The 19,073-nt window shown below is 33.7% G+C and overlaps 1 protein-coding gene across 2 annotated transcripts in view; it reads left to right on the top strand.

The window, feature by feature from the left end:
• GRID2 (glutamate ionotropic receptor delta type subunit 2) overlaps window positions 1-19,073 on the top strand; it is a 1,124,557-nt gene that overhangs the window by 898,840 nt on the left and 206,644 nt on the right. For both annotated transcript variants that reach the window (XM_069485505.1, XM_069485506.1), the window contains one exon: window positions 4,154-4,466. In XM_069485505.1, coding sequence (XP_069341606.1) covers window positions 4,154-4,466 — 313 coding nt within the window. The remainder of the gene's footprint in view (window positions 1-4,153; window positions 4,467-19,073) is intronic.

Here is a 19,073-nt window from a genome sequence, read left to right as displayed (position 1 = left end):
AATAGCTAGACAGGGAAAAGAGAGAGCGGGCAGGTGGGGGGAGAGAGAACACACGTTCAGCACTTCATTGATATTTCGAGCTGTCTGAGCTGCATCGTTTCCATGACGGAACTCATATTCAAAAATAACGAATTTTTGACTTATCCATGGTTTCACAAAAATTCCTCTAAAAAATCTTTGAAAGATAATCACAAGCCAAACCATGCATTTGAAAGAATGAGGATGTACTTTCACAATAAAAATAAAACAAGACGTGTCAGAGTGAAATGTCAGACGTATGAACTGTCAAAGTACCTCATTTCATACTTAATAACCCAGATCTGTGAATCATCTGTGTGGAATGGGACAGTGGAAGTGATGGATGTGGATGGGATTGCCTAGGCAGGGGGTCTCAAGTTCAGAAAAGGGTGTAGGCCTAAGCTCAGAGAATTCTTGCAATGAACTTGAAAAAGGAACTGAGAAAGATTTATGTTATAACATGAAATCCAAGAGAAAAGAATGTTTATGATGAAGGGAGCAATCATCACCGTCAGATGTTTTCAAGAGATCTTATCAGATGAGCATGGAATTCTATCCATTTGATTCAGCAATGCAAAGATTAAGAAGTGCTGTTTCCATGAATAATAGAGTACCCAACAACGGGGTTACAAAAGAGTCTTCTCTGAGTGACTGGGATGTAAAAAACAGAAAGAGTAGTTAACGAGGGGTAGGAGGTCATAGAGATTAGAGGGATAGGATTTTCTCTCTTTGTTTTTATTTTGGTGAGAAATAAAGAATCTTTTAATTGGAAATGTACAGTTGATAGGATGATGTTGAATGCATGAGAAAGAAGTTTTAGTATCTGAAGTGGCGGAGATTGACTAAGTTTACTGATGGAGGCTTGGCCTTAGGTAGGAAGGAGGATAGATAGATAGCTCCCGTATTGTAAATGGGTTAAATAGCATAGGCTGGGTGTGCGCTGTAGGTTGGGAGGTAGAAATAAGTGTAAATTTTTATCTTGTGTCTTCTATGTACTCTATATAATAGCAGTGGAGATTCTCTTCTGAGACTTGGGAGTGGGGTAGTGGGAAAATTAAAGATTTCATGAGGGTAAAGATTTGAAAGCTCATCATAAAAAGTGGACAAGTGAATTGAACAAATAAATAAAGAAGATGGGTCCTTTTGTTACAACAGAGGGGTCTGTTCTCTGTTCTGTGGCAAACATATCTTGCTCTTACTCTGTAAACCTATATTTTGCTCTTGCTCAATAAACCTACCTTGTCCTTCCTCAATAAACTTCGCTTCATGCTTGCCTTAAAATATAAATAAATAACTAAATAAGATGGATAAGCATGAGCGACTGTCTCTGATCATTTCTAGTTATGTTTATAGATATTCAGGAACTTTTAGGGCCAGCTTTCTGAACCGATGGCTCTTGGCTTTTTCCTGCTCCAGACAGCATCTCTAATACAAGTAAGGACTATCACAGTGGTCTACTATATCACTGAATCTGAAGGATGGAGTGAGGTACCTCCTTAGAAAGGTGTATACAAAACTCAGACACAGAAAAGTATGTGTTGCACATGTGCACGTTATTTGTGCAGTTTGAAAAAGTCCATCATATGATTCTGATATGCGCTACACAGGGAGGCAAGCAATTTCCTCCTGAAAACAGAATAGCCAAGTGTTGAAAGTAGACCAGTAGGAATTTCTCTGCAGATATATGACAAATAATTTTTATATTAAATAAATATTTTAGCAGATACAAAATAATTAGTTTCCTTTTCTTTAAGTAAATAAAAGTCCCTAGATATTTTCATTCCATTATAGAAATTCACTTTGTGACACATAGGAATATGCATTATTAAAATTAGTGCAATGACCATTTCAGTCTATAATCATTTAAATGTAGAACACTTAATTATTTAGTAGAAATATATTTATGAATGTTTTACAAATATTCAATCAACATGTTGTCAGTAAATCCTTCCTTAGGCAGAATTTTCTGACTTTGGTTGAGTTATTAACTACTTTGGGTCACTAGTGATCAATTAGTAAATTACTGATCCTTAGTACTTTAATGTCCTGAAAAAGTAGATGCACCTTCTGAGAGCCTAACTGAATCTTGGAGAATTATTTATTCACCATTAAGATTGAAATAAATGAGTCAGCTCATAATAGTGATATTAAATAATTACATTCATTTCACAAATAGATAAATTGAAGCTCAGAAAAGATAGGACTAGAGGGCTAAGAATCTGGGTTATATTTTTAATTTGAAAAGACTCAATTCCCAATATCTAGTTATATAAAATGAATATATGAGCTTGAAAGCAATATTAGTTATTTTTCTGCAAGTTCATTTTTATATAGTGTTAAGTTTAATACCTTTCAGTTAATAATTCTAAACTCCTGGTGCATATATTAATATGGCCTTGTTGCAATATAAATGGTACAGTTTTTAAAAAGTAAAATTTCAGACTCCTTTAAGATAAAAATTTTCCTAAAACAAGTTACTCTGACTGCCTACTATATGGATCATTTGAAAAATGAATGATATCTTACAATATGGTAAAACAGCAAAAACTTCAGAGGAAGAAAAACATAGCTTTAATATCTGACTTCTGTACTTATTAACTAAGAACCGAACAAGTTATTAAACTCTCTAAGTTTTAGTTTCTATACTTATAAAAAGGAAACAAAATGCATAATGCATAGCTTATTGTAAGGATTTAGTGAAAAAATTATTTAAATACTTAGCACTGGACCCAGCAACAACTGTATCTGGGCTTGGTACACACACACACACACACACACACACACAGCTTAACTATAGCTGGAATATTTTTGTATCATATAATATCTTTTTGTTAAACTACAGAATTTCATATGAAAAATTGTGGCTGAAACAAATGGCTAGCTACATGGCTGTTTTCTATGTTTTTGGTGCTACAAAGGCACAGGTTTCTGAAAACTTTTCTGTAACTTATCACTTTAATAAAATATGAGTGAGGATTGGTTGCAAAGAACACATTTGCTAGATATAAATTAATAATGGAGCTGATGTCATTTGTTTACCAAAAGGAATATATAAGCTAGAATATTTTTAAGAGCATTGTTACTTCAGAGACCAGATTCATCTAAATTGGTTTAGCATTCCACTAGGCCTGTTAATTTTTTCTTGGTCCTGAAAAGCAGTAAAACAAGTTTCTATCTTCTTTCATAAAGCAATAAAAAAGAAAGAAAAGTAGCCAGAAAATGTTCAACAAAAAATTTACTAGTGTTTGTATTTGTCTGGAAGGGGCTTCTCAAAGCTTCAATAGCAGCCAAAGATCATTATTTCAAAGACGATGCATCTTTTAGATATTTAAATATTAGATATTATTATATGACAGAATTTAAATGTGAAGTCATTTGTACTGAAATTCTGTTATGTGTTTCAAACAAGTAAAATGGCATATGCCATAGTTGTAAGTGCTGTCACTGAGAATATAAGGCAATACACACTGAAAAAAGGGGTTACTACTCCAAGAAGAATTCTGTCTCTTTAATCTTTAATTGTTCATTACAATGTTTCTGAAATTTATATAATGCAATCATGGTGGAGACTTCTGGCATATGACATTATAACTCAGTGATGTAAAAGCTCTAACACACACTAGTATGTTTAGAGCCCAATAATATAAATTTCGATGCAGAGAAATTTAAACCAAGGGCAAAATGCAACGTTAAAGTTTTTAAATAACCAACCTAATAATTTACGCATTATGAACATATTGAATATCCTTGGAACATTTTCCCAGAAAGAATTCTTTGGTATAAAATTTTCCTTTACTACTGTGCTAATGATGGCTTTGATAAAATGACCCAAGAAAAAAGGACAATCTTCTTCCTGTATTATCTGTGTCTGAAATATTCTTAACTGATTTTACATGCACTGATAATATGAACAAGGCAATTTGTCTGACTCTATTGGGGCAAGATTTGCAGTAAGAAATGCAAAGCTCACACATAGCTCTTCTGCAAGGAGTCTTTGCAATGTTTTTCAGTTTAAATAAAAAGACTTAAGATATTGCCTGAGGCATCTGTTTTTTTCCCTCAAGGCAAGCTGAAGTGCCACAAATGAAATTGTTTTTCACACTGTAATGTACTCCTTTCTCTTTCAATTTTTCAGAGAGCCGACATAGGGATTTCTGCTTTAACCATCACTCCAGATCGTGAGAATGTGGTGGACTTTACAACACGTTACATGGACTACTCCGTGGGGGTACTACTTCGAAGAGCGGAAAAGACAGTGGATATGTTTGCCTGTCTTGCACCATTTGATCTCTCTCTCTGGGCTTGCATTGCTGGCACAGTCCTCCTGGTGGGTCTACTGGTCTACCTCTTGAACTGGCTCAACCCCCCACGATTACAGATGGGATCAATGACATCTACTACTCTCTATAACTCCATGTGGTTTGTGTATGGATCTTTTGTACAGCAAGGTAAGAAGTAAAAGTGCATTCTAGTATTAAAGAAAAAAGGAATGTGATGTTTCAAATGTCATGCATTCACTTAAGAAGGTTCTATATCTGACATCAGTAAGTGTTCTAAGGGTCCTCACAGCAATGCTCCGAAAAGAACACTTCCTGTTCTCTCCTAGTGGATCTCAAACACAACAGATTTCCCACAATAATGGTTCATTGTCTTTTGATGTAAGTCCAATTTCAGCAACAAAGGCAAAAGTGAATGTCAAAAGTAAAGTTCACAAGAAACCTCAAGATCAGATTTTCCTCCCAGAACCTTGACTTTCTGAGAAATAGCCTTACTGGGATGAAACTACTTGTTACCAGAGAAGGTACTATTTAATTATTTATGGATATAAGAGATGTTAGGATTTGTTCTTTGTTCAGAGACATTATTTCATGTATTAAAAATATTCACTGACATTGAAAAGACATTGGTTAATTTAAAACTTGGATGAGAGAGTTTATGTTTTATCTTTGATTTTAGTATAATCTTTATCAATGATTTAACTTATAATTTCATTATACTCTAAAGAATGGCTTTGCTTTGTTATTCAATATCCAGTCTGCCCTACTCTTTAAACTTGTGTGATTAATTCTTTGGCTCTCACTGTTTCAGAATAGAATAATATTTATTACATTCCTTATTTGAGACTACTGCCATCCTAGAGAATGAAATAGTAAGGAAATTGATAGTCTCTTGCAAACTCAGCACAGATATTGAACAGGAAAAATATGTGTTATGATGGAGATGTGATAGTTTTGTCTTAATATTTACAATTCTCAATAGCATCTTTTTATTCCTACTTGCTGTTGGACCTTCCATTAAACTTCATTTTAACTTCATTTTTTCTATTCTAATTTAACTAATCAAAGGTTTGTTTAGATTCTTTATCTCACTGCTTCACTTCTATTCTATCCCTGAAACCTCTGTAAAGCGTGCTTTTCTCTCTCTTTCCATATCAAGGGTTTTGACTAAGATTAACTGTTATTGTATATTTGTTCATTCATTAATCATTAATTCAGTACATGTTTAGTCTACACTGTTTATTTTAGAACTTTGTTAAGCACTGAGTATATGAGTGAGTGAGCAAGTCTTTGCCACCACTGAGCCACAAGTCTAATGAGACAGAAACATGCAAACAAAGAATTATTTTGTTTAATAGGGATAGTATTAAAGTTCTGTAATAGAGATAAACATAGACTGTTAGGATATCAAAGAGGTAGGAAAGTTCAATATATCTACTGTGGCAAAGAAGTATTTTAGAATTAGTACTACATAAACAGAGACAGAATTAACTATGTAAAGAGTTTGTTGAAGAAGAGGAATGGAGAAAACAAGACGTAAAGGGCTAGGATAGAATTTCAGACCAAGAAATGAGAGAGAAATTAGAATAGTCTATATAGAGGGGAGCTGATAAAGATGAGGTGAAGATATTTTTGTTATTATCAAGAGTTTGAACTGATCTTTGGGGAAATGATCAGTTATTTAAAGATATTAAACAGGAACAGATACATTCAAATTTTTACTTTAGAAATATTCTGGTTATAGTGTGGAAGATGGATTGAAAAAAGGCAGTGTGAAAGGTGAGACTACCATAATAAGGGAGGAAAAGAGTTGATGAGTCTGGCACGAAAATAAGGTGACATTGGGTGTCAAGAGAAGGGTATTGATGAAATAGAACCAGTAGAATTTGATTAAGTATATCTTGGTGTGGGGATCTACAGTACCCAAGGAGAAAAAGGAGACAATGTTTTATCCTAGATTTCTAGACTAGGAGATTATGTCTATTGGATGTTGATCTCATGTAGTGAAATAAGAAAACAGAAAGAGAAGACATAATAGGAAAGATGATACATTCATTCTGGTGTATGTTGAGTTTGAAGTATCTGTGAAACATCCGAGAGAATATTTCTAATGTTTGCTTAGTAGTTTGATGCATTTGTCAGAAGCATAGAAGAAACATCGGGACTCAGTATGTATTTAAGAGATATTGACATTTAGGAACTTTTGAAGCCATGGAAGTGAATAAGGTCACCCCTAGTAGTTGTTCTCAACTGTGTACTCATGATTGAGGACCACTGGCCCAAACATGCCTAGGACAGGGCCCTAAAGAAAGGAATGGGTAGAGGAGCTCTCGTTGGAGATTGATAAGGAATGATTATAAAGGTGCAAGTGAAAATCAGAGGATGTAGTGAAGTACATACATAATTAAGACAATATTTAAAGATGAGGGATTTGGTCAACTGTGTTAAACATCTCAAAGAATCAAGTAAAATGAAGGCTTGGAAGATATTTGTTGGATGTAGCAATAAACTTGTTATTGAAGCAAAAAAAGGCTCCATGATGCCTGAGGTTTCAGCTAGGTAACTCAGAAGCTAGACTAGAGGCTAAAATCATCTGAAGGCTTGTTTACTTCATTCACATGTCTGGTGGTTGATGCTGTGTGGGCTGGTCAGCTTTGTTTTCCTTCATGCTGGCCTGTCCAAATGTTCTTGCCTCGTGAGAGTTTAACGTTTCTCACAGCATGGTGGCTGGTTTCTCCATAGAGAGCACTCCCAAAAGGGAAAAATTTTGTGTTCCTGGTTGGAGATCACAAACTTGTGTAATGGTGTGAGTTTCTCTTGCAGGAAATATCCTGCCTGTGCCTATCTCCATGGTTTTTAGGAGAATGAAAATGGTTAAAAATTGTGATGTTCTTAGATATAATAACTTATGTAAGTGTCACGTGTTTACTAAATGAATGAAACAAAACCCAGTTGGACTCAGCTGTGTAAAAAAGGATAACACAAGAAATGATTTTAGATTATTGGTAAGATAATGATTGAAATGGTAGATCCTGAGGTACATGGAACAATTAAAAAATAGAAGGACCAATAATGAGAACACAGTCGAGTGTAAGAGTAGAAAGTAACATAGTAGTAAGAGGAGGGAATAATAGAAGTCTCAATGAGGTGAAAGAATAACAGTGGAAACATCTGTGTGAGTGAATTAGAAGTCTATATTCATAAAATAAGAGACCTAAGCCTAATTCTTTTGAAACATAACAGTCGAGGACAAGTTATAGGTGTGTGGAAGTGAATTCCTGAAGCTAAGAGTTGGTAAAGGACTTCAAAGCTGATCAAGGAACTCAGATTAGAGGGTCACATGAACCATCTGTAATGACGGTCAGCCTTTACTGGAGAGGAGAAAAATGAGCCATGTGCCAAAGTTGTCCATAAATGAAGAAAGATGACAAGGATGTTGATAGATACAAGCATCGACCAGAAATAGAAGGTGCTATCGCTAGATGGAATTAATCTGTTTTCGTTGTACTTCTCATTTCATTCAATTTTGCTGTGCATGGTTTTAACAACCAACAATATGTTCATGAGTCCCAAACGTACGTCATCTATCCTTGAATTTCAGATTTGTATGTCCAGCTGTTCACTAGACCACTCTCTGAATATACCAGAGGTACCACAAATTCCAACATGCTAAAAATTGAATTCATTTTATACTTTGAATATTCTTAGCCTCTCATATTCTCTATTTAGCTGATATATCACCAGCCCCCCATATTCACATTAGAAACTTTCAAAATACTTTTGATTTCTTGATGTTTCTCATCTTTTATCCAAGTTCTGTGAATTTTACCTCCTAAATATTTCTAGAAGTGTAAATCTCTTCTCACCTAGAGAGGTTAGGCTAGATTATTACCTGGATTGGGCCTACCTCATTTCTCACCTGAACAGTAGGAATCTCATAGCAGGTCCTTTTTCTTCCAGTCTTGTTCCCTGCAAATATATGACCCACATACTTGCATATACACCCAAGTTATCAATGCCATGGAAAGTCAACCACATAATCACCATTCTCGAAATATTTCCTTGGCTCTCTAATGCCCACAGTTTAAAAGTCTGAGTTCTTCAGAGGATGAACGGTATCCCACCATCTGGTTCCTGTTCAGTACTCTTGGTTCTCAGCTCTTATACTCATGCCTCACATTTAATTGTCCAATTATCCCAAACTACTTTTTGTCCCTGGACACAAGACAAAACTGTTTATTGCCTCTCCACCTTTGCTTCTTCTCTTTCCAATTCCTGAAATGCCTTTATTACCAACTTGGTTAATCTCTACTCCTACTCTCTGTCTGCCTTCATATGGCAAGTTCCTATTCATTCACTAATTTTTGCTTTTATCTCACTTCTTTCAAGAAGTCTTTGCTGGGATTGGAAACCATCTTTTTTACTCCTCAAGACTTATTTATCATAGTATTTATCAACCATAGTGTAATTGCCTTTCTTTTTGTCACCTGTCTCCACCTGAGTCCTTTGACTTCAAGCCAGTTTACTATTTATCTTTATAGTGTCTTTGCCTATAGTTCAGCGTCTTGTGCATATTAGGTGTTTAAAAAAATGCATGCTGATCAAATAAATGAATAATGATAAATACCAACTAAATCAAAAATGAAATTAACTGCAATATTGTGTTTATTAGATTACCACGCAAAATAGAAACATCACCAAAATTGTCCCCCAATGACCTAAAACCCACTAAACCAAAGAGGAAGTCATTTGTTATGTCCTTACTGAGTGTATTTTGTAAGAAGCTAACAGAGAAATTTATAAAGTCTCCTATTGATCGAGTTTTATTTTGGAGGATGTTGACATGTTTATGGATTGGTTTTCTGTATTATTCCTCCAAGTAACCAAATTTCAGTAAGTTTTGGAGCACACCCAAGAAATAAAGTTAAATAAAATTATCGATATGGTTAGTATGCTTTTCTAGTTCTACAAACATGTAACAGATATGAAAAGTTATCAATATGTGAAACACCTTTCTGTCCCAGCTGCTCCCTTAAATGAACTGCACAGCGTGCAGGTTGATTGTGCATTTATACAAATTCATAATGATAGATAATGCTGAATCGTGTATGATTAACTACTTCATCTTTGAAAAGCTGCGATTCTTCCGCTTGCTGACAATGAAAAGGTGAAGTCATTAAAAGAAACTGACAGCATCTTTATGCTCTGATTAAAAATAAATTAAGAAAAGTCTCATAAACCCTATGAAAAAGAGAATCAGTCAATGACAGTGTCCATGTGTAGGAAATGGAGTTGGAATTAGTGATAATTTCCAATAAAAATATAGTCCTTTACGAGGAAGTACAGCTGTTATTTTGGAATTATTGAGCCACTAAACCAGATTGAAAATGGATAAAGAGGCATTTCATGTGTTTATCAGATAGATTTCCGAAAAAGATTTCAGGGACAGCTAAAAACAGAAAAATGTTAAATATATGTGAGTTGTTTACTAATCCTGATTTTTAAAAAAAAATCTGTAACTTCGAAGCATTCTGGAAAAATAGCTCAGGGAATCCAACTGTGCAAAAGCAGTATGGTCCATTATAGAGATAAACTCAGTACATCTGTTTGGCTGGAACATTAGAGCTTGTGAATTAGGTTGTTAAATGCACGAATGAGAGACCAATTTTATACAAGTTTTGTTGTTATTTTATATCTTCTGTATCTTCATGCCTACATGCATCTCCTTGCAATTAACATACTTCAAAAACTGTAGTTTGATTTTTGAAGATCTCATGTTTAGTTTATGGGCAATGACTCAATATCATCTGGGCTATGGAGGGCCTCTGTTCACAAATGTGATTGTGTGTAATTCGTTTGCTGTTTATTTGCAAAAGGACATTTCAGAGATGTTTTTGTCTTATGCTAGGAAATATAAATTTTATAGTCATGTAAAATATTTGAAACAACCACATATGTGCTTATTTAGCAGTAAGCATTTATTAAGTATCCACAATGTCCCAAGAACAGGAGGAACAAAAGGAAAACAAGGAATAACTATGTTAATTGGCTTAATACATATTTCTTGGGTATACCACGTGCCATGCCTAGCCTAGATGTTTTGAATATGGTAATAAATAAGAAAGACACACTCCTTGCAGAAGTGCTTGACACCATGCCAATGGGTCTGAGCCAAATTGTGACCAAAAGAAACCACTTCTGATGAGAGGCGCAGACAGAATTTTTGAAAAGAGTAAAGAAGGAAAATTCCTTTGGTACTTTTCTTAAAGATCAAATAGCTCCACAGATGCTCGTGATGAATAGAAAGAAAGCCTTTAGGAGTATTAGAAATACTGAAAATAACTTGATGCTGCTGCACAAGAGTTAACATAAGAGGCAACCCACTGATTTTGAGATTCCAGGACAATTTTTGGAAGAAAAGGAAGAGTTCTTTCTACTGCCAGATGGATTACACCGTTATAAAGAGAATCACAACTTTCTGGTTTCCACAAAAAGAACAGTCAGACATTCTTCTCTATTGAATTAGGCAACAGAAGAAATTATTGCTGAGACAGCATCTCTTTAAAACTTTGCATAAGAGAATAACTCAAAAAGACATTCATTTTAATAGTGTAGATATAAAAAAATATAAAATTTGCCAATGTCCTATTCACAAAATCCCAAAGGAGTCAAGCATTGGAATGCAGTAGCTTAGAGCCTTTGCTTTATAATGTTATCTAATATTTCACATTCAATTTGAATACAACAAAAATGATCTTGCCTAGCTCTGTTGTTTACTGACCCTAATGAACACAGGAAAAATGAGAGTAATTCCCAGTGACAGGTTAACCGGGCTATAAAAACAAGTTCTTTTATACATTCTGTTGTTACAGGTATTAACTCAGAAGGGCTCTCTGTAATTTTTATTTAGGTTCAAACAACATCTCTGTTGTTCTTAATCATGATTGGCAGTCCTTAACAAAGGGAGCTCCAAGCACTCTGAATAGTGTCACATCCACTTGAAAATTTCCCCTTGCCAATTTAAAATTGACAAGATGCTCATTTTCTTTCTTTTTATCACCAGAATTCTCTACCACTAAAGAAAAACAAAAGTTAAACTTTCATGCTGAAAGAGACTGTTCAAATTCTTCCAATAATGGGGAGTGCGTAATTTGTATGACTAGACACAATGCTATGATGTTACAACATGAATACATTGATTTCCATTCCCAGTGAACTCTAATGAACTCCTAGGCAATTATTCTATGAACTATATGCATGCAATATGCCCCTGAAAATTATTTAAGTTAATACCAACTCTTCATGATTTGAGTCAGAAAATCCTTTCTCATGCTCAACTGGGCTTTTGAAGAGTTAAAAGTAATCAAAGACCATGAGGCACAAATCAGATTTCTGCTTCTAAAACAAGAACTAGTATCAAACTTGTATAAACAACATTTTCTTGACTCCTTCGAGTTCCCTGTGAGTACATTCCATCATTAAAAGTGCTATTTTAGTATTTGACAAAACAAAGGAGTGGTTTCCTTAGAGACATTAAAAAATTGAAGGGTGATTTTAAGAAAATGTATTTTTAAAAATCTAAATTTAAACGATAGAGAAAGCAGATGTAATAGGTCCTTTAAAATAGTATTGTCTTTCATCTGACTAGTATTAACACCCTGTTTTTACAGCACCATATCATAATTCTCCTCATCTTAGAATAAGAACAGATATCGCCAAGATAAATTTATTCTAAAGGTGACTTAGGATCAATCTAAGTTAAAGTATTGGGCTCAAGGGACTGCAGGTGGTGTAGAGAACATTACTTAACTTGTTTAGAATGTAAATTTTAAAATTCAATTTCCGTTCGACATGCCCAAACCTGAATCCATTTTTCCCTTTCATCTATGAACATATAATTAGAGGTTGAATAATGATGGCTATATTTCTAAAAGTATGGGAAACTGACCGCAGCCTTCAAAAGCAGAATCAACATGTTTTGAAAATTAGGGCTCTTAACATTTAACCTTGTTCTAAAATACATCCTTGTAAACCAACTATAATGCACGTAATTCTGTATTTAGGATTCCCATCTCCAACTTACAAAACTGATGGGTGATAAAAGTCCTTATGACATTTTGTAAAATACCCTTGAACTTAGTACAACCTTTTCTTGAATTTTTCACAATTATAAGGCAGAAAAATTTCAATATGTAATATAAAGTATAAATTCGCATTATGTATCTCATTATTGATATATATATATATATATATATATATATCAGTTTCCCTTATTTGTAAACTACAATTATTTTTATGGCTTTTTTTTGAGACAGAGTCTCACTCTTTGCCCTGGCTAGAGTGCTGTGGCGTCAGCCTAGCTCACAGCAACCTCAAACTCCTGGGCTCAAGCAATCCTCCTGCCTCAGCCTCCCAAGTAGCTGGGACTACAGGCATGCGCCACCATGTCTGGCTAATTTTTTCTATATATTTTTAGTTGTCCAGCTAATTTCTTTCTATTTTTAGTAGAGATGGGGTCTCACTCTTGCTCAGGCTGGTCTCGAACTCCTAAGCTCAAACAATCCACCCGCCTCGGCCTCCCATCTTTTTTGTTAAATTTTGACGCAAATTTAACAAAAGACCAATACATGACCAACCAATGCACTGTGGACACATAAATTGTTCTTTGATTTGTGACTATGGCCAAAATTTATAGAGTCTCTTTATATTTACAACTCTGTCTCTGAGACCCTAAATTAACAATGCATGTGGGACAGCTACACAGATTGCTTTATCTGCTTCAGTTGTTTTCTAGCAGTTAACGTTTATATCCAGTGTTTAAGCTCTACTTTAGCATGTCCTAAACATATTCCTTCTACCTTTACTATTTTAAGTTCACTGTTCTCTAGGAAACACCTGCTTGGATATTAAACAAGAATTATTTAACTAATCCCAAAGCTGAATAAGACAGCATGGTCTTCATGGAACTTAGAACACATTAATATAAGTCACACAAACTAGTAAACATGAACGTAACTATCATGCAGAGGAAAGCACAAGACATAATGGGCATAGAATTTATAGACACACTGCTATTGGGCACTCTGCAATTGAGTCAAATACATACCAAGCTGTGATCTATCAAAGAGAAGAGCACAGAATATAAGCCAATCAATGTTTTTCCTAGTAACAAAGGAAGAAATGAATTGGTCAATTAACTCATTTGATCTTTGCTTTCTGATCAATTAAAGAGTGTTAGATTATTTTAAAATTTTCTTTTAGCTACAAAAATTGTGTGATTCCATAATACAAATACCCAATTAAACCAGTCATTTCGTATCTTTGTGTTGCCTCGAGACAACTCACTTTTAGATTCTGTTTTTGCCACTTACTAACTATGTGACATTGGACAAGTTTCTTAATTTCTAAGTGCCTCAGTTCCCCAAATAATAATTACCTATTTCATCAGGTATTTGAAAAAAATTAAAAGAGTTCATGGATATAAAAAAATTAGAATTTCATTCATGACACAGAATAGGTACTCAACATTATAATTATTTCCTCACTGTTTTTGTAGACTCAGGCAAGAGATGGAATCAGACACATTGTGTAATGCTTTATACATTCGTCACAGAAAATGAGCATGATTTTAAAGAAACATATTGTAGTCAAGCATAAGAAAACATATTAGGAAAACTGATTTAGCTAATGAATATGTTTATAATAAAAACCATATGCTAACTAACTCATAATAACTTTATGTCATTCAACTAGATATGAAAAACTACAAAAACATTTTCCCCTATATAAGCACATAATTACCACGTGTATTTGTGATAGGCTATAGCATAACATGGTCAGGAACCTAACAGATTAATGAATCCAAATTGAGTGGAATTACAAGTTTTGATTCAAGATGCTTCCAATTTATATGTTAAGCCCTTTGAGGCTCAAAAAGACTTAGTCTTTTGGGAGTTAATATTCTATAAAAACTGTGTATGTGTGTGTTTTGTTTTTAGAATTATATCCTGAGATTTGTGATTAAAATAGCACAAAATTAAGCACAAACATCATATAAAGGCTAATTTTTCTGAACTGAGCAATGTTCACAAACTGCAACTAATGGCAGTCTAGAACCATGTGGGCCTTTTCCAGTTAAAATGATGAGGATGATATTTGATTTTTTATTTTAGTATACTCACAGTATCAGTATTAAAAACAAAAACATTTTATCATTTTTAAATGTTAATAACTATTCAATTGTTTAATATATTAATAAAACTAAAAGAAATCTTGTCAATTATATACAAATATATACATTAAATACTGTGCTAAAATTTTATTTCACTGAAAGAATTCCTTTAAAATTAAGAGAATTGCTGAATTGTTAACTTAAATATAACATTATAAATACCTATGAAATACAATATAATGCATAAGGGAGTTATAAATAATGTGGTTACATGTCTGTTCCCACAATTGAGTATAACACACTGGATATGAAAACAATTTTTCAGTGACTCTAATCTGAGAAAATCAAAGTACGTGATAGTATTCTGAGTTCAGTAAGAAGCCAAGAACATGCCATGCCAGTATTCAAAAGGTTGATTCTGGATTAAAACCTCTTTGACATCATTTAATTTATATTAACAACTCCAAAATAAATTTAATTATACTACTAAAATTCTTGGAAAGGAACAAAAACCTTTAGATGTTTTTTTCCAAAAATTTGCTAGGAACAATAACCAAGTTCCTAAGTCAATAGTCATTTGTTGTCTGAAAGGTTTTCTTTCTTTTTTTTTTTTTTTTTTTTTGAGAAATCTGTATGTTAAGTAAGGTATTCCTAATTTTGCTGATTTTTAAATTTTGAAAAAATATTTCTCCACATAGTTATCTGCAAAGACATGAATAATTGTTGATGGCATTCTATTCTAACTTAAATTCTTTTTGCTATCATTAGGGTCTCTTCTTTCTTTCTAAATATAAAAGTAGTTTTGCTGTATCAGCAGGAACTGCCTATAAGCACCACCTTTCTGTGTTGTACTATTCAAAGGGTTAAGGCCGCTTAGTCTTTAGTCCTCTGCCTTCCATCACCACCCAAGGAGTGCTAGAATCCTCTAGAAACGTGCTGCCTGGAGCGGGCACTGCGTAATAAATCACTCCACCTTATTTATCTTTCTCTTGACATATATCTAGCAGCGGGAACCATTCTCCTGTGACAATGTTAAGTCCTATTGACATTTTCTCTTAATTAACTACATCAGTTTTTACATTGGGAATAAATTTCCTTTATTTAATTTTATCTTGAACAAAGACGACGTTAAATTTGTCATATGTTAATTGTCATAACAGATTTTGTGATAATTGAAATGTCTTTGTTACCTTTCCAGAAGACAAGTTTATTCTGCTGAGAAAACAACAATTTGTATTTATAGAATCATATTGCATCACTTTTTCTAAATTCATTAGACATCTTAAGGAATATGTAAGAGCCCCATTATATATATATATATATATATAAATTCCTCTGTGATACATATTCCTTCAGTCAACTGAGCAAATTTTATGTACAGTTTTATAAATTGGGAGAAGCATTTCTTTTCAGATAAAGCATATTTTATGTATCTTAGAACTAAGTGTCTGGGGTCCAAATTAAAGATCATTCGACACTTACTGGGTGTCTACAATGTGCCAGAAACAACTCAAGATCTTAGGGCTATATTCATGAGAAAAACAAAGATTCATGCCCTCATGGAGCTCATATTCTAGTAGAGGGAGACAGGTAACAAATAATAGGCATGATAAATTAATTAATTAATTAATTAAAATAGTACATATATCAGAACTCAGATGCTGTGGAAAAAAATAATCAGAGTAAGGGGAATTGGAAGTGTATATGGAATTGTTGCAATTTTCAATTTGTTGAAGTAAAGCTTCTTTGAGAATTTGATGTTGAACAATGCCCCAAAAGACGGGAGAGAATATGCTACATCAATTCCTATAGGAAGGATGCACAGTTGTAGGGACCCGAAAATGCATAAAGCCTGCTCAGAGAGGCCAAATAGCTTATTGGGATCCAACAGCAGAGAGGTCCATGGGTTCAGACAAAATTGAGCTTTGTAGACTTTGGATTTTAGTTTGAGAGAAATGGAGAGTCACTGGAGTCTTTTAAGCAAAGGACAAAACTTTAGACAAATATATGCAACTGTTATGGAGGGCATTGACAAACTGTTCTATATTCAAAACTTCCAGCATATTGGGGGATTTAATGTTTGTTTCAAAAAGTGTAGATTTGTATCCAAATGAGTCATGATTATATTTTATAGGTATACAAATGTATATCTACTTAGGAGTGTGCATGTGTGTATGTGTGTATAGAGAGAGGGAGGTTGCAAAATATATCCATCCATTGTACTTAAACTCCAAGATCCAGCCAAGCTGTGTTCTACCCTGCAGGTCAAGTAAGCATGGATGTCCATTGCAGACAGCATGTTAACAGTACATCAAGAGATACATATTACCCCCAGCTTTATTTGTGGTGACAGACCCTGAAGAAAACCATTCTCTTCCAAGAAATCTTCCCCAGTGCTCTGGTAGAGAAGGTACAGAGAGAGCGAAAGTACCAGCAATCTCTGTTTATTTTTTTCCTTCTCAGTCAGCTTCCTGATTTCTATCTGGGAAGAATAACTGCTATTTTGCAAAAAATAATTTAGCTGTTTACTTGAAATATTTATATAGTGAGAATTTTTTTCCTATCTCAAATCAATTTGCTAATAATGTCTTTCTTTCAGAGTAGGGTTAAACAAGGTCCCCATTCATAAGTCACCAGAAATAAGCTTCTCTTTAGAGAATTCTTCCTGTAAAAAAATTAAAGATTTGCCTTACTTTTATCTAATCACTATTTATCTATACTCCCCTTTATCCAAAAAGCTCTAAAATCTGCTAACATTCATAATGGTAGTGGATTATTTCGCTTCTCTCACAGAAAAATTCAATAACTTTCTACCCCCAATTTTCCTTGTCAAGGCCAGTTCTTTCAATTTAAAAATTTCTTGATTTTTAAATTTGCAGTCATTTGGTCACAAAAGGCCATCTGGAGTATAAGATTAAATAGACGTTCGCTTCAGCCACAGTAGGAATCTGTAAACTCAGCATTATCACCCAGAAAACCTTCCTTAGAAAATGACGTGCAGTTCATCCACTGGGGCTGTGTTTAATCTCTAAGCCACAGGAAAGTCGAGGTCATATCTTCTGATGACACATGAAATAGTGCTACTGGTCCCCTGTAGTTGTTGCAAATAGTTGTATAGAGTAGTGATACTTCTAAAAAACTAAATATTTTAAGATGAATCTTTAATATTCAATCCTCCACATACAGGAAAAGGTTTAGGTTAAAAAGCGAAAATTAAAATGTTCACCCTGATGTTCATTGATTTTTCATTTTTTTTTCTTCTGAGCTAGTATTGACCCAAGTGACATTCTACACATGCTGACATAAATTAGGCTAAGCAAGTTGGAAATTATATTTGTTGACCTGAATAATTTATAAAAAAGGATAAGCATGAAATCCTAGTTTAGTAGCACAAACACATTTTTTTATAATAATGTAAGATATTGAAGTTGTCCACATACAATGTCCAGGATGGCCACTTTTAAGTTGGAAAGAGTAACTTCTGTGCTACTAAATTATATACAATACACATCTAACTGATGAACCAAAAGAGAGTAATTTGGCTAAGGGAAAATCATTCCCGGCACTAAAAGGCAATTTAACATGCATTTATACCCAGGAAAGCTTAGAAAATGAACAGTAATTGCAGAGGTCAAACTTGTAAGCTGGCTGTGCTTACTTGTTTCACTGGAAGACTTGACTGCAATGCAATTTAATCCTCAAATCATTGAACAGAGATGGCTTATCAGCTGAGAAAATTGTAAATAATTATATCAGTTTATATGCAAGGTGTAGATAATTTCATATACCAAAGAAATACAATCATGAAATGTTATGAGTTTATAAATTAACACACACACACACACACAAACACACACCCCACATCTTTTTATTTCTTCTTTAGGGGAATTTCTCCTCCTGGTTTATCATTGCAGTTTAATATACTTTGTAACACTAATTGACAAAGTTGAAAATAAATCTTGTGTAAGGCGCAGGTGGCAGAAAGTAAGCAAAAGTGTATGATTTTCAAAACCAAAAATCTATTAACATAAGCTATATTCTTTATTTTTTTTTAGTGTTAAGTAGCAGCTAAATATTCTTATTAAATAAAAACTATTCTCATTTAAAGTAGCAATTTTTTAGTATTTTCTTTTACGATATTGTAAAATGCAGCTCAATTTTTAATGATACTAAAACAAACAAACACAATGTTTATTAGATGTGCATTTCTGAGTCTAATTTATTTTACAAGTCTGTTAGCAATATAATTTAAAATATTTGAACTCAGGGAATTCAAAGGAAGTAAAGGAATAAGAAAAGCCTAGTGGAATAAAGATATTATTCCTCCTGAAATATACATTGAATTTTTATATGGGAACATCTGCCATTAGTGAAATAAAATTAAACAAACTTTACTGATAAAACTTTAAATGTTATTAAAACTCTTTCTCCTTTCATTTGCTTCTGTGCAGATGATATTTTGATAATTTTCTCTGACAGGGACTGAGGCTGTGCTGCTTCTTATGATAGGCTATAAGAGGAAAAAAAGTCATATCCTCCTTAAACTGTCTCTTTATAAGATAAGCATTTGCAAAAGTGCTGCATTCTATAACTCACCTTCTAGTTTG

This window comes from Eulemur rufifrons, chromosome 13 (genome assembly GCF_041146395.1).
Source record: "Eulemur rufifrons isolate Redbay chromosome 13, OSU_ERuf_1, whole genome shotgun sequence".
NCBI classification, from domain to species: Eukaryota; Metazoa; Chordata; class Mammalia; order Primates; family Lemuridae; genus Eulemur; species Eulemur rufifrons.
This window is presented reverse-complemented; position numbering and strand designations above follow the sequence as displayed.